Below are 14,809 nucleotides of genomic sequence, written 5' to 3'. Positions count from 1 at the left end.
TTGGCCCTGCTGAGGCCACAGCTCAAGTGCTGTGTTCAACGTTGGGCTCCTCACTGCCAGAGGGAACAAGTCCACTATCTGACAGTTAAAGAACTGTGGGTGCTGGTTCTTCACACACCTTTCAATTTTGTTTTCTCAGGCAGAAGATGTGCGGGAAATTGTAGACAATGAACTGGGCTTTAAGCAAGTCTCTCTGAGCTGCCCAGCAGAGACTAAAATCTACTTGTTTGTGTCCAACGAGAAGATGATAGTCGGGTGCTTAGTGGCTGAATCGATCAAGCAGGTAGATGTAAATGACTGGGGAGGGAGGGAGATGGGGGGTGGCAGGGGTTTGCAGGGCAGCCGGCTGTCTCTGCCCTGGGAGGTGGGAAGCTCAGCATTCCCTTGGGAAGGAGCAGTGTGCTGCCTCTGTTCCTCCCCACAGGCTTTCCGGGTGCTGTCAGAGGCGGGGCCGGGGCCGTGCCCCCGGGAGCAGGACGTGCTGCAGCCGCAGCGTGCCTGGCGCTGCTCCCCTCAGCCACAGCCTGCGCTCTGCGGCATCAGCAGGATCTGGGTGTTCGGGCCCCGGCGCGGCAGCGGCATCGCCCGGCGCATGGTGGATGTGCTCAGGTAGGGAACAGGGAGTTCACCCGAGGGGTTTGTCCTGGGGGCAAGGGGAGAACAGGCAGTGCAGCAAAAAACCTTCAAAAGGAACTTAACAGGATCCCCAAATGGTGGGGGTTGGCAGGGCCCTGCAGAGCTCATCCAGCCCAAGCCCCCGCTCAAGCAGGTTCCCCTCCATCAGGGGGCACAGGAACGTGTCCAGGTGGGTTTGAAATCCTCCTGAGAAGGAGCCTCCACACCCTCCCTGGGCAGCCTGGGCCAGGACTCCCTCACCTCAACACCAAACAAGTTTCTCCTCCTGTGCCAGTGGCACTTGCTGGGTTCCAGCTTGTGCCTGTTACCCCTTGTCCTGGCACTGGCCACCACACAACAAACACTGGCCCCATCCTCTCCACACCCACCCTTTAGGGATTTCTCAGCACTGATGAGGTCCCCCCTCAGCCTTCTCTTCTCCAGGCTGAACAGCCCCAGGTCCCGCAGCCTTTCCTCCTCACTCAGATGTTCCAGTCCCCTCAGCATCTTGGTGGCCCTGTGCTGGCCTCTCTCCAGCAGTTCCCTGTCTCTCTGGAAGTGGGGAGCCCATTTCTGGACACAGGACTCCAGATGAGGCCTCACCAGGGCAGAGCAGGGGGGGAGGAGAACCTCCCTCCACCTGCTGCCCACACTCTTCTTGATACACCCCAGGGTGCCACTGGCCTTCTTGCCCACGAGGGCACGTTGCTGCTCATGTTTATTTGCTGCCCACCAGCACTCCCAGGTCTCTCTCTGCAGAGCTGCTCTCCAGCAGGTCACCCCCAGCCTGTCCTGGTGCAGGGGCTTGTTCCTCCCCAGGTGCAGGACTCTGCACTTGCCTTTGTTGAACCTCATGAACTTACATGAAGGGGTAAATTTCTATCATTAAGGAATCCCAGGTTTATAGAGGAGGGATTCAAGTGGCCAAAACACTCTATGTATGTCTAACATTTAAGTAATGTTTTCATTTCAACTCTGACAAGAATATGGGCCAAGATGTTGACTGCTGGGTAGTACTGGAACATGAAGCTACATGGGCTGGATTTTCCAGGAGAAAGGGCTTGTTGGGGAAAAACAAATACAAATATTTTTTTTTTACCAGAGAAGTTGAAGGACCCAAGCACTTGAGGTTTTCCAGACAGGAAATTCCGAGCCTTTGGGGCTCCAATGAAATGGGAAAGCTTAAAAGCTGTCTCCTTGTGTGTTACCATGGACCTGGCCAGGGGGCGGGTGTAGTGACAGCTGGTGGAATATGAGGCAGCAGCGTGCCCAGGTGGGCAAGAAGGCCAGTGGCACCCTGGCTTGTATCAGCAGTGGTGTGGCAGCAGGCCCAGGGCAGTGGCCGTCCCCTGTGCTGGGCCCTGGTGAGGCCGCAGCTCGAGTGCTGTGTTCAGTGTTGGGCCCCTCACTGCCAGAGGGACACTGAGGGGCCGCAGCGTGTCCAGAGCCGGGCAGCAGAGCTGGGGAAGGGGCTGGAGCACAAGTGTGCTGGGGAGGGGCTGAGGGCCCTGGCGGTGTTCAGCCTGGACAACAGGAGCCTCAGGGGAGACATCATCACTCTCTGCAACTCCCTGACAGGAGGCTGTGGTGAGGTGAGGGTTGTTTTCCCCACTAGTGAATGACAGGACAAGAGGAAACGGCCTCAAGTTGCCCCAGGAGAGGTTTAGATTGGAGCTGAGGAAGAACTTTTTCCCTGAGAGGGCTGTCAGTCCCTGTCCCAGGCTGCCCAGGGAGCTGGTGGAGTCCCCATCCCTGGAGCTATTGCAAAGCCGTGTAGCTGAGGTGCTGAGGGACATGGGTTAGTGGTGGGCTTGGCACTGTGAGGGGAGGGGGTGGACTGAAGGTGCTTCAAGGTCTTTTCAAAGCAAAATGATTCCATGATTCTGACAGCTCTGCTCTGCTCTCTTTCAGGAACACCTTCATGTATGGCTCCTTCCTGAGCACAGATGAAATCGCCTTCTCTGACCCAACGCCGCACGGGAAGCTGTTTGCAACGCGCTACTGCCAAACCCCCAACTTCCTCGTTTACAATTTCATTCACAGCAACTGATTCGATTTGGTTTTGCAACACCTCGAGCTTCGTTGGAATGGTTTGTAGAGAATGAGGGGTGTTTTAAAGGAACACTGAGGAGTCCTTGCTGGGCTTCGCCGCTGTTTTGCTACTGAGCACTGGCTCTCGCTCCCCACGCGTGGAGCAGGGGCGAGGGTGTCACTTTGTGTACAGAGCTGTGGTAGGATCTAGTGTTAACGCTGCGTGTGGAACGTTGCTTGGAGTTGAGGCTGGTGGGTTTGGTTCTTCTGCCTGTTGAAATTTTATTGCCTGTAACTTAATTTTGTTGAAAGGTTTAATTAATATAAAGGTGTCTCTTTCTTCCTCTAGAGGTGGGGGAAACAATTCTGAGCTTGCTGCAGTTGTAAAGGACTTGTCTGGGGTAGAAGCCGTAGGACAAGCAGTGCTGTATTTATCTACAGAGTAGGAGGTGTTTTACAGCACCTGAGTGGCGGCAGAGATGGGCCCCTCAGGGGGTTGTGTTGCAGGGGAAGCCCTCAGGGAGGTTGTCTGCTCAATAAAACGTGTGAAATGCTGCTGCAGTTTGTTGCTGAGGGCAGAAGTGATGGGGAAGGGCTTCCCCTGCTCTTCCACCTTCCTCAGAGCAGAAGGAGGTGTCTGAAACAGAAGCCAGGCACTGCGTGGGGGGAGCGTGATGAGAATGTGTTGCAACCTCTTCCTCTGCAGCCAGCCGTGGGCAGGAATTTCCCCAGGCAGCACTAGGGGGCTGCTTGTGTTTTTATAAAGCCCCAAGAAACTGGTTTTTTTTTTCCTTGACCCTACACTGTTTTTTCTGTGACCTGTTGTGTCAGGAAACCTTCTCCTTGAGCTTGCAGCCACCTCAGAAGCACAACTCTTAAGCCAGGAGCCTGTCACCAAAGGTTACATGTAACCTGTTAGACACAAACACACACTCCTTGGGAGGAAAAAGAAACACCCATTTTCACAATGAGAGTAGAATGACATTTACTTTCACCATCTGAGCCACAAAGCTCTTGCTAATTCACCATAAAAAGAGAAAGATTTGAAAACAGCTGTAACACGACAATTCTAAACCAAGAGCTGATTTAAGAGCCGAGTGCAGGCGGGGAGGGGAATGTTCTAGAAGCAGAGCAATGGCCCTCATCCACTTCAGGCATGTCCTTAAACTAGGGGTTAGTGTTAAAAAGAGTTTAGGCTGTAGTTTGAAGAACATAGAGCACGTTTGGAAGGATAAACAATGCAGGAGGAGCTTTGCTAAGTCCAGTCCCTGTGACTCCCATACCTGTGCCATGGAGCTCGAGGACAGCAAAGGTGTCCCCTGAGCTCTGTGGCACAGGAGTGAGAGCAAAAAGGCTTTTATTTCTGAGCCAAACTTGCCTCCAGTGCTTCCACAATGCAAGCAGCTGAGGGACGTTTCTTGGGGTCCTCACTAGTGCAGACAGAGAAGAGATCAATCATCTGCTGGTAGGATGAGTCCAGTTCTTCCATGTTGAGGGCTGGGCGGGAGCCCAGGGCTGCGTAGTAAGCTTCCTCATCAAAGCAGTCTTCATCAAAGGAGTCGTCTGGGTGAGAAGCAGAGGGTGGTTTGGGTTGGACAGGACTTTAAAAGCTCATCGCACTCCAAGCCCCTGCCATAGGAAAGGGACACCTTCCACCAGACCAGGCTGCTCCAAGCCCCATCCAACCTGCCCTTGAACGCTGACAGGGATGGGGCAGCCACAGCCTCTCTGGGCAACCTGTGCCAGGGCCTCACCACCCTCACAGCTTGCAAGAACTTCTTCCCAAGAGCTCATCTCAGTCTCTCCTCTGTCACTTTGGAGCCATCCCCCTTGCCCTGTCCCTCTAGGCCCTCCCAGAGCCTTCTCTTCTGCAGGCTGAATATCCCCAATTCTCTCTGTCTCTACAGGAGGAGGCAGAACAGGGCCAATCAGGCTTTGGGGCTCTCAAGGGAGAAACAGTCTGGCTCAGGGACATCTTTCAGGCCTGACTTGATGTGCTGACAGCCATTTGACAAACAGCCAGATCTCAAGGAGCTTCCTCTCTCCAGCTGTTAGACCAGCAGTGGGTTTGCGGTAATCAGTTACCAGCATTTCTCAACTTCTCATGTGGATTGAGGAAGCCAAAGGAAGTTGAAAGACATTGAGATGCTGGAGCGTGCCCAGAGCCAGGCAGAGGAGCTGGGGAAGGGGCTGGAGCACAAGTGTGCTGGGGAGGGGCTGAGGGCCCTGGCGGTGTTCAGCCTGGACTAGAGGAGCCTGAGGGGCGACTCCTAAGCTAGAAGTGACAGGATGAGAGGAAATTTGCTTCAGGTTGCCCCAGGGAAGATTTAGATTGGAGCTGAGGAGGAACTTTTTCCCTGAGAGGGTTGTCAGCCCCTGTCCCAGGCTGCCCAGGGAGCTGGTGGAGTCCCCATCCCTGGAGCTATTGCAAAGCCGTGTAGCTGAGGTGCTGAGGGACATGGGTTAGTGGTGGGCTTGGCACTGTGAGGGGAGGGGTTGGACTCAAGGAGCTTCAAGGTCTTTTCCACCCACACTAATTGTATTTTGTATGAAGCAGCCCCCTACATGGCAGCCCCCATCCTCCCCTCCAGGCACCCTCTGCAGAGTGGCCTCAGTAGCAGCGAGTATCTGCTGCCTGAGGAGCTCCCCATGAAGAAAGGCAGCTTCCCTGTAAGAAAGGAAAGCATTGCTGGGAGCAGAGCTGCTCCCCTGCAAGGTACAAAGACAAACCTTCATCCTCAGGGTCATCTCCCAGGTTGAGGTGGGGCACAGAGAGGGTCATCATCTCCCAGAGCGTCAGCCCAAAGGGGAAGATGTCAGCCTTGTCTGTGATCACTCCATCGTCCTGCAGAGCCTCCCGGGGCTTCCAGGGCTCCGTGCCCACGTAGCACAGCTCTGGGTCACTCACTGCAAGGAAACACCACAGCTCAGGTAGGTGTCTGCTGGGACTTGCAGACACCATGACATGCTCACGTCTGACCAGACAGCAGGGATTTAGCCTGTCAGCACAGGTATGATAAAGCCACAGGGCTGGATCTTTTGGAGGCCTGAACTCATTTTTCTTTCACATCCCCTATAACTGCAGTTTGTTCTGCAGCAGTACCAGACCCAGTGGGGCTCATTCTCCTTCAGAGGCCCAGCAATGCAGCTTAGGGACTGGGGAGAAACCTCTGCAAGGAATAATAGAATCAATTTGGTAGGAAAATAACTTCCAGATCCTCAAGTCCAACCCCCTCCCCTCACCCTGGCAAGGCCACCACTGACCCATGTCCCTCGGCACCTCAGCTACACGGCTTTGCAATAGCTCCAGGGATGGGGACTCCACCAGCTCCCTGGGCAGCCTGGGACAGGGGCTGACAACCCTCTCAGGGAAAAGGCTCTTCCTCAGCTCCAACCTAAACCTCTCCTGAGGCAACTTGAGGCTGTTTCCTCTTGTCCTGTCACTTGCTGGGAGAAGAGATTGACCCTTATCTTGCTACAGCCTCCTGCCAGGTAGATTTAGAGAGTGATCACATCTCCCCTCAGCCTCCTTTTCCTGGCACCAATCCCCCCAGACCCTTTCCAGCCCCTCTGCCCCAGCCTGGAGCGTTGCCTGGGGTTGCTGTAGCCCAAGGGCAGGACTCAGCCCTTGGCTTTGTTAAACCTCATCCCATTGCCCTGGGCCCATCACTCCAGCCTGGCCAGGGCCCTCTGAGGAGCCTTCCTGCCCTCATACACATCTACACTCCTGCACAGCTTTGTGTCATCTGCAAACTGACTGAGGCTGCCCCCAACCCCCCATCCAATCATTGATAAAGGTGTTACACACAACAGGCCCCAGCACTGAGCCCTGGGGAACACCACTGGTGACTGGCCCACAACTGGATTTAACTCCATTCCCTGCCACTCTCTGGGTCTAGCTTATCAGTTTTCCATTCAACCAAGTGTCCATCCATCCAAGCCATGGGCAGGACATTTCATGGTGGAGCATCCAAGGTGCTTGAGACACTCTGCAGTGAAGAAAGCAGAAGTTATCTGGGCTTTACCCAGGTTTTTTCTTTCCTATGCTTGGCCCTTGCCCAGGGTGACAGCACTGAGGGCATCTCCCCCAGAGAAGGCCAGGGGACAAAGCCAGCCTGACCCTGTCAGACCCCCTTATGCAGTGCCTCCTGTCAGCATCACACTCCTCCTGTTGCCTTTATTCCACCCCAAACCAAGACCTCAGCACTTTGGTCAATTTAACACCTCCTTGATCTTAATTAACCCCAGAAGAGCTGAAGGGATCAGCTCTTGATAGAGGAAGCACCATCTCTGACCTCATCCCCATGCTCAGTTCCCAAGGGGAGGCTGCCACCTTTTCCCAGCACCTTCACGAGCTCTCAGAAAATCTCATATGCTCAAGAAACTTTTCAGGGCTGATCTTCAAAGCCCCTGATGAGAAGCAAACGCTGAAATCACTCAAAAGGTCACAGGCTGTTGTGCTTTAATCCCTGGCTGCCATGTGGGTGGGGACCCAGCACCCTCAGGGGTGGTGGGTGCCTTTTGTATCCTCAAGGCCACGAGGAGACAAAGGCAAAATCAGGTCTGGGGAGAAGGACTTCTTCCTGTGAAACCAGCCCAGAAACTGATATTTAACCCTGCTCTCCAGGAGATTACCCTGAGCGGCTGCCTCCAGCTCTCCTGCTCCTTATAAAAGAGGAAAAGCTACTAATAAAAATGTAATGGAGCAGCTTTAGGATGGATGAGGCTGTTGTGGGCCCAAGTGCTGCAGAAAGCACTCTGGTAATTAGCCCAGACACGTTGCCAGTGTTCACAGCCAAGCCACGACACCCCCAGGCACCTGGTTCTCATTTTCATGAGCACAGTTGGCTTGTGCTTCCCTCCAGCCCTGGGAGGAAGATGCATTTATTTAACTCTCTGGGAAGAACATCTCCTCGATGGGGCCTGATGTGGTGTCCCCCTGTGCAACGGGACTGACAGCTGCCACGATTGTCTGAGCCCTGGAGACTGAAAACTGGAGCTTCCAGAGATCCCTTCCACCCAACACTGGGTGCAAACCACCAGCCAGTCCTTCCCTCCCAGGACATATTGCGTGGGGAAGTGTGTTTCCTCTGCTTCCAGAGTCACCAATCATTTGGGTCCTCTTCCCCACCCCCCAGACCTACCTGTCATGTTCTCATCCAGGGGCAGAGACACTCCCACATCACAGATCTTGATGGCTTCAAAATCACCTTTAACGACCACGTTTGAAGACTTGATATCCCCATGGAGCAGCTTCTTGTCATTGTGGAGATACTGAGAAGCAAGAGGGGAGACATTAACAGCCACTTCCTTAGGCAACAAAGCACCAAATAGTGGGAGGAGGTGGGGGCAGGTGTTTTAAGATTCAGTTTTTATCTCCCATTTCCCTACTCTGATTGATGTTAATAAACCAACCCAGTTCTCTCCCCAAGTTGAGTCTGTTGATGCTGGTAACTGCTGAGTGATCTCCCTGTCCTTATCTCAACTTGTGAGCCCTTTGTTGTTTCTCTCTCCCCTGTTCAGTTGAGGAGGGGGAGTGATAGAAACATTTGGTGGGCAGCTGGCACAGGGCTAAACCACCACAAGCCCTGAGCCAGCCCCCTCCCCAGGGCTGCCACCTCTGACAAAAACCCTGGGGCATCTGTTTCTCTCTTACTTCAATCTCAAGCTTCTGAGCTGTTTTCACCTGTACAGCACCTCTCTTAGAAAACAAACCCCACCAAGGTTTCACACAAAGCCTTTCAGCATCTGCTCTCCATCTCCATGCCTGGCCTTCTCATTCCCTCAACTCATTGTTTTTTCCTCCCCCACCCCCACTGTCAGCAGGGTAGATGAATCCAGAGCAGCTATGGAGAAACTTCAACGTACCTTCAGCCCCCTCGCCATGCTCAAGGCAACTTGGAAAATCGTGGCAGCAGGGAAAGGGCCCAAGTGCTCTGAGCTTCTTTCTTCAATGAGGTCATTGAGAGACTTCTCCCCTCCGTACTCCATGGCCAGGCACATGCTGCCGTCGTTGGCCTTGGTGAACGCTCGGTACCCTTCACACACAGAGCGGGTGGTGAGAACCAGTGCAGGAACTGGTGCTTCCATGGCCTCATTGGCCTGATGGAGCTGGAGCACATGGGGCTGCTACCCAGGGGCTTGCACAGAGTGATGGAATTGTTGAGGTTGGAAAGGACCTTTAAGCTCATTGAGTCCACTCCCTCCCCTCACAGTGCCAAGCCCACCACTAACCCATATCCCTCAGCACCTCAGCTACACGGCTTTGCAATAGCTCCAGGGATGGGGACTCCACCAGCTCCCTGGGCAGCCTGGGACAGGGGCTGACAATCCTGAGTTCTTCGTCAGCTCCTATCTGAACCTGCCCTGGGGCAACTTGAGACCATTTCCTCCTGCCACAGCAGTGCTGATACAAGCCAGGGTGCCAGTGGCACATGCCTGGGAGCTGGCAGCTGCAGCAGCTTTGGCTTTTGGCCTCAGGGATGAGAGAGGCCACTGCAACACTGTAGAGGCCAGGCAATATCTGACTGATGACTGGAGTAAGTCTGTAGGTCTCACAAGGACACATCTCCTGGAGTGACAATTGAGGCTCTGTCACATTCTTGGCTCGGTGGTAGGAATATTTTGAGGACCTGCTTCAGTCTTTGTTTAATTTCTGCTCTTATCTTATGTAAAATCTCCCCTGCCAGGCAGAGCAGCAGCTTTGCTTGACTTGGGTCTTTTATTTGTGCTTTAAGCTCTCTCGGTGGGGTCGATGGCATGGAAAGTCCTGCACGAAAGGAACTTTTTCTGCACCACTAAAATGGCCCAGCTGGCTCCTGGCAGGAGTCTGAAGAGCCAAGAGAGTCTCCACCTTTCACAGTGCAAATATTTCACTGCTTTTTGGTGACAGGTGCCATAAATCATTGACCAGATCAGCCAGTTGCTCTGGCTGCCACATGCAAGACTGGCACTGAGAGCTCCACTCGAAGAGTGTTTGTTTACAGATGGGGTAAAATGTAGAGGAAGGAAGATATCATGACAGTCCCGGTGTGCCACAGCTTTAGCCTTGTGATCACTGTGAGATGAGGACTTGGCTTTCCCAAACATCCCCTTGCCTTTTGTCTCGCTTCTGATCTTTGTGACTGGGCACGTGGCTCCTGTGGATCAGCTGCTGCTCTCCCTCCGGCAAAGATCAGGCCAAACCTCCCTGCTCCCAGCATGGTGGGAATGGAGCAAGAAGAGGGGGGGTCTGTGGACTCTGTGGAGGGTCTGGAGCACAAATCTGCTAGAGAGGGGCTGAGGGCCCTGGGGGTGTTCAGCCTGGACAACAGGAGCCTGAGGGGAGACATCATCACTCTCTGCAACTCCCTGACAGGAAGCTGTAACAAGGTGGGGATTGGTCTCTGCTCTGGAGTGACAGGACAAGAGGAAATGGCCTCAAGTTGCCCCAGGGGAGGTTTAGGTTGGAGCTGAGGAAGAACTTTTTCCCTGAGAGGGTTGTCAGCCCCTGTCCCAGGCTGCCCAGGGAGCTGGTGGAGTCCCCATCCCTGGAGCTATTGCAAAGCTGTGCAGCTGAGGTGCTGAGGGACATGGGTTAGTGGTGGGCTTGGCAATGTGAGGGGAGGGGTTGGACCCGAGGAGCTTCAAGGTCTTTTCCAAGCTCAACGGTCCTGCCACCAGCTTGCTGCCCCAGCAGCCCACGGGCACTTCCGCATCATGCAGGCCAAAACTAAATTAAGTTAGTCAGGTCCATGGTAGGTCCAACCAAAGGCAAAGACAGCCCTGCTCCCCCCACTCCTCCCCATCCAGAAGGTCTGTAACCCTCAGCCCAGAGCTGGGGAGAGCAGGGAAACCCCACAGCAGACCCTCAGCCACCCCAGAGGCAGCTCCGTTGGCAATTTAAGCAACACAGCCTGTGCCAGAAGCTTACCCACGATGTTTGGGTGCTGGAGGTTTCTCAAGATCTTGGCTTCTTCATTCAGCCTCTGCTGATAGATGCTTTGCTGGCTCCTGTTGCACTTGGAATTGATTTTTTTCACTGCCCAAGGGGAGCGAGACAAACCTCTGGGAGATCTGCATAGAAAAGCCCGGACTTGTCAGAACTGTTTGGCTGCAGTTAAAGCTCACACAGGTCATATTCTGCAGAGCATCTGCCTCTATTTTTGGGAATTAATCGAGAAAAACACTAAAACAGACTAAAGGCTGTTGGTGTGCAAATCACAGGGACACAGCAACACCTCATCCACACACAGTGCTCCTCCATCGTGTTTTCAAGCCTCCAAGAAGAGGTGATTTATATCCCCTTTTTGCTTTAATCCCCATTGGAACCTCCTAAGGTTCACCAAGGGCAAGTGCAGAGTCTTGTCAAGTAGCAACCCCCTGCACCAAGACAGGCTAGGGGTGACCTGCTCTGCAGAGAGGCACCTGGGAGTGCTGGTGGGCAGCAAATAAACATGAGCAGCAATGTGCCCTCATGGGCAAGAAGGCCAATGGCATCCTGGGGGCATGAAGAGTGTGGGCAGCAGGTTGAGGGAGGTTCACCTTCTCCTCTGCTCTGCCCTGGTGAGGCCTCATCTGAACTCCTGTGTCCAGTTCTGGGCTCCTCAGTTCAAGAGAGACAGGGAACTGCTGGAGAGAGGCCAGTGCAGGGCTACCAAGATGCTGAGGGGACTGGAACAGCTGTGTGAGGAGGAAAGGCTGCGGGACCTGGGGCTGTTCAAAGGCTGAGAGGGCATCTTTTCAACACCAAAATGTATTTAAAAGGTGGATGTCAATAGGATGGGGTGACACCTTTTTTTTTTTTATCTCCAGTGCCAGGACAAGGGGTAACGGGCACAAGCTGGAACCCAGCAAGTGCCACTGGCACAGGAGGAGAAACTTGTTTGGTGTTGAGGTGAGAGAGCCCTGGCCCAGGCTGCCCAGGGAGGGTGTGGAGGCTCCTTCTCTGGAGGTTTCCAAACCAACCTGGACATGTTCTTGTGCCCCCTGATGGAGGGGAACCTGCTTGAGCGGGGGCTTGGGCTGGATGAGCTCTGCAGGGCCCTGCCAACCCCCACCATGCTGAGATTTTCAGGTGGAGAAGCTGAGGCTTAGTGTAGGGGAAGCACTGTGTCTAACAGTGCCAGGAATAGACCCTGAGTGTCTGAATTTCAGCCCAGGGAAAGCTGACAGAATTATCCCAAAACATCAGGCTTCTTCCCAGCACCAACACTCAGAGACATTCCTCCCCACTGTACCCATCAGAGCAGGCACAAGCACCACCTGAAGGTCAGTGAAGGCATCACGTTCTTGCTCAGAGCTGAAACATTTCCCCGTCCCCTATATTTTAAGAGGAAAAAAAAGGATTCCAAGCCCCATTCCAGAGCAGCTCTGCCCCTCTGTCCTCTCACACTCACCTTTTCATCAAGTAGACGTTAACACCAGTGCCAAATCCAAGCTTCTGCATGAAGGGTGAGGCTGGGATAGTGACAGAATGTGGCCCCCCATCTAAAACAGAAAAGAGAAACCCATATCCAGAGATGAGGCCCTGCAGCAGATCAAGCAGTGAGCAGCAGCTGCTCCCCCTGAGCTTTGATACTCTCACCACAGATCCCATTTGCGGCTCTATCACACACCCTAAGTGCAGGAGTTCAGGTTTTTGGAAAAGCTGCTTTCCAACCTCCTTTCCTCTTAAAAGTTCAAGCTCCAGTTCCCTGAGTGTTCTCTGCTGAGCTTATTAGGGCCCCAGGGCAGCTCTGGGAGGGGCTGTGTAATGTCAAGGCTAATCTTGGACGCAGCATTTTGGTTTGAGGCTCGGCAATTGTACTGGATTTTGCTAGGAGAGATTAAGTTTTTTCATAGGAGATTGTGGTGGGCTGGGTTTTGGATCTGGGCTGGAAATAGCGTTAGTATTGCAGGGATGGTATAGTTACTGCTGAGCAAGGGCTGGTCTGGTTCTCCAACTGCACCAGCAGTGAGAAGGTTGGAGGTGCACAAAGAGCTGGGAAGGGACATGGAGGAGACAACTGACATATAACAGTCTGTTTGCAGATAATACCACATTGGGCAGAAGTGTTGTCCTGTGTGAGGGTAGGAAGGCTCTTCAGAGGGCCCTGGCCAGGCTGGAGCGATGGGCCAAGGGCAATGGGATGAGATTTAACAAGGCCAAGGGCTGGCTCCTGCCCTTGGGCCACAGCAACCCCAGGCAACGCTCCAGGCTGGGGCAGAGGGGCTGGAAAGCTGTCCGCAGGGAAAGGGCCTGGGGGGTTGGTGCCAGGGGCTGAAGATGAGGCAGCAGCGTGCCCAGGTGGGCAAGAAGGCCAGTGGCACCCTGGCTTGTATCAGCAGTGGTGTGGCAGCAGGCCCAGGGCAGTGGCCGTCCCCTGTGCTGGGCCCTGGTGAGGCCGCAGCTCGAGTGCTGTGTTCAGTGTTGGGCCCCTCACTGCCAGAGGGACACTGAGGGGCCGCAGCGTGTCCAGAGCCGGGCAGCGGAGCTGGGGAAGGGGCTGGAGCACAAGTGTGCTGGGGAGGGGCTGAGGGCCCTGGGAGTGTTCAGCCTGGACAAGAAAAGCTTCAGGGAACACGTCATCACTCTCTGCAGGAGTGTGTAGTGACAGGAAGGTGTAGTGAGGTGGGAGTTGTTCTCCCCACAATGATAGGACAGGAGGAAAGGACCTCAAGCTGCCCCAGGGGAGGTTTAGATTGGAGCTGAGAAAAGCTTTTTCCCTGAGAGGGGTGTCAGCCCATCCCAGGTCGCCCAGGGAGCTGGTGGAAACCTGCATGTGCATCTTTTGCTTTCCTAATTAAGCTGGAAAGATTTAGGCCTCATACCTGAAAAGGACTCACCAAGGTATTTCTCCCTGAGGGCTGGGTTGGTTTGAGACTTGAAGGCTTCCATCACTGCACCCTGTCCAGAGCGCTGCAGCAGAGAAGAGAGACTTTGTTACACCCAGATTCTGGGGGAAAGCACTCAGGGAGCCATGGGAGGATGACCTGCAGCAGGCTGAAACAATAATGCCTCTGCCTGAGTTAGAAGATTCAAGGTGGTAAAGGATATAAATTACATCAATAAGAACCCCTGGGGGTTCACATCAGCTCATTTGTCTTCTCCGGCGGCTGCTCAGCAAGTGGGTTGGCAGCTGAAGCTAAGCTGTGTCGGGCTGGAGATGGCCATGAGGTCAGGAAGAGAGACCTGGCAGGAGACCAGGCACCAGGCCTGGGCAAGTGGGCTGGAGTGGAAGGTGCGCCCCCAGGCTGTTCCCATCAGGACAGGACCCTCCAGCCCTCAGCAGTATGGCAGGGGTGGGCTGGAAGGTCCCAGGTATTGGGGTGAAGGTGGGGTCCCAGGTTGAGGGTAGAAGAGAACTGCTGGGTGTCAGCTGGGGAGGAAAAGACTGCTGGGTGCCATCCCTGGAGTTGGTCGGTAGTGGTGGTGGTCCCATATTGAGGGAGGAGGAGGAGGAAAAGAGTGCCGGGTGCCATCTCCAGGGACGAAGGCGGTCCCAAGTTTAAGGGGGTGGTCAGGAGAAGCCTCTCGGGTCTCACCTCAGGAGTGAGGAGGGAGTTCAGGCGCCGGGGGCGGGGGTTGTGAGGACAAAAGGAGGACCCGGGAGAAAGTCCGAACGCCTGATGCACCCCCCTCCCCACAACGCACCAGTCCCGGCAACCCCCGCCCCAAAACGCACCAGTCCCGGCAACCCCCGCCCCACAACGCACCAGTCCCGGCTCCCTCCGTCCCACAGCGCACCAGTCCCGGGCCCCCCGCCCCACAGCGCACCAGTCCCGGCTCCTCCGCCCCACAACGCACCGGTCCCGGCCCCCCCGCCCCACAACGCACCGGTCCCGGCCCCCCCCGCCCCACAACGCACCGGTCCCGGCTCCCTCCGTCCCACAGCGCACCAGTCCCGGCCCCCCCGCCCCACAGCGTACCAGTCCCGGCCCCCCCGCCCCACAACGCACCAGTCCCGGCCCCCCCGCCCCACAACGCACCAGTCCCGGCCCCCCCGCCCCACAACGCACCAGTCCCGGCCCCCCCGCCCCACAACGCACCAGTCCCGGCCCCCCCGCCCCACAACGCACCAGTCCCGGCCCCCCCGCCCCACAACGCACCAGTCCCGGCCCCCCCGCCCCACAACGCACCAGTCCCGGCCCTCCCGCCCCACAACGCACCAGTCCCAGCTCCCTCCGTCCCGCGTCCCGCCGC

General features: G+C 55.2%; 2 protein-coding genes across 6 annotated transcripts in view; one reads left to right on the top strand and one right to left on the bottom strand.

Annotated features, from left to right (window-relative positions):
* The window catches only part of ESCO2 (establishment of sister chromatid cohesion N-acetyltransferase 2), a 25,634-nt gene extending 20,706 nt beyond the window's left edge, over positions 1-4,928 (top strand). For all 4 annotated transcript variants that reach the window (XM_061990425.1, XM_061990428.1, XM_061990429.1 and 1 more), the window contains 3 exons: positions 140-283; positions 425-609; positions 2,527-4,928. In XM_061990425.1, the coding sequence (XP_061846409.1) occupies positions 140-283; positions 425-609; positions 2,527-2,665 (468 nt within the window). In that variant the 3' untranslated portion in view covers positions 2,666-4,928. The remainder of the gene's footprint in view (positions 1-139; positions 284-424; positions 610-2,526) is intronic.
* PBK (PDZ binding kinase) lies at positions 3,644-14,809 on the bottom strand. 2 transcript variants are annotated; one of them, XM_061990430.1, is made up of 8 exons: positions 14,776-14,809; positions 13,438-13,525; positions 12,024-12,114; positions 10,559-10,701; positions 8,515-8,684; positions 7,791-7,920; positions 5,377-5,553; positions 3,644-4,209 (listed from the first exon to the last, which is right to left on the bottom strand). In XM_061990430.1, the coding sequence occupies exons 2-8, from the start codon at positions 13,502-13,504 to the stop codon at positions 4,004-4,006; spliced, it is 984 nt and encodes a 327-aa protein (XP_061846414.1). In that variant the 5' UTR covers positions 13,505-13,525; positions 14,776-14,809; the 3' UTR covers positions 3,644-4,003. The 2 variants fall into 2 exon arrangements, with proteins under 2 accessions (XP_061846414.1, XP_061846415.1); XM_061990431.1 differs by having other exon boundaries at positions 13,453-13,525.

The sequence above is a fragment of the Colius striatus genome, chromosome 2 (assembly GCF_028858725.1).
Source record: "Colius striatus isolate bColStr4 chromosome 2, bColStr4.1.hap1, whole genome shotgun sequence".
Taxonomy (NCBI): Eukaryota; Metazoa; Chordata; class Aves; order Coliiformes; family Coliidae; genus Colius; species Colius striatus.
Note: the sequence above shows the minus strand (reverse complement) of the source record. Positions and strands in the feature narration are given on the sequence as shown.

Excerpts from the sequence above, each read along its gene's own strand:
- PBK (XM_061990430.1), bottom strand. The coding sequence starts at position 13,504 with ATGGAAGCCTTCAAGTCTCAAACCAACCCAGCCCTCAGGGAGAAATAC. Across the intron at positions 5,554-7,790 it reads CCTGGATGAGAACATGACAG|TGAGTGACCCAGAGCTGTGC; the intron begins GTAGGTCTGGGG and ends GTTTCCTTGCAG. Across the intron at positions 4,210-5,376 it reads AGATGACCCTGAGGATGAAG|ACGACTCCTTTGATGAAGAC; the intron begins GTTTGTCTTTGT and ends CTTCTCACCCAG.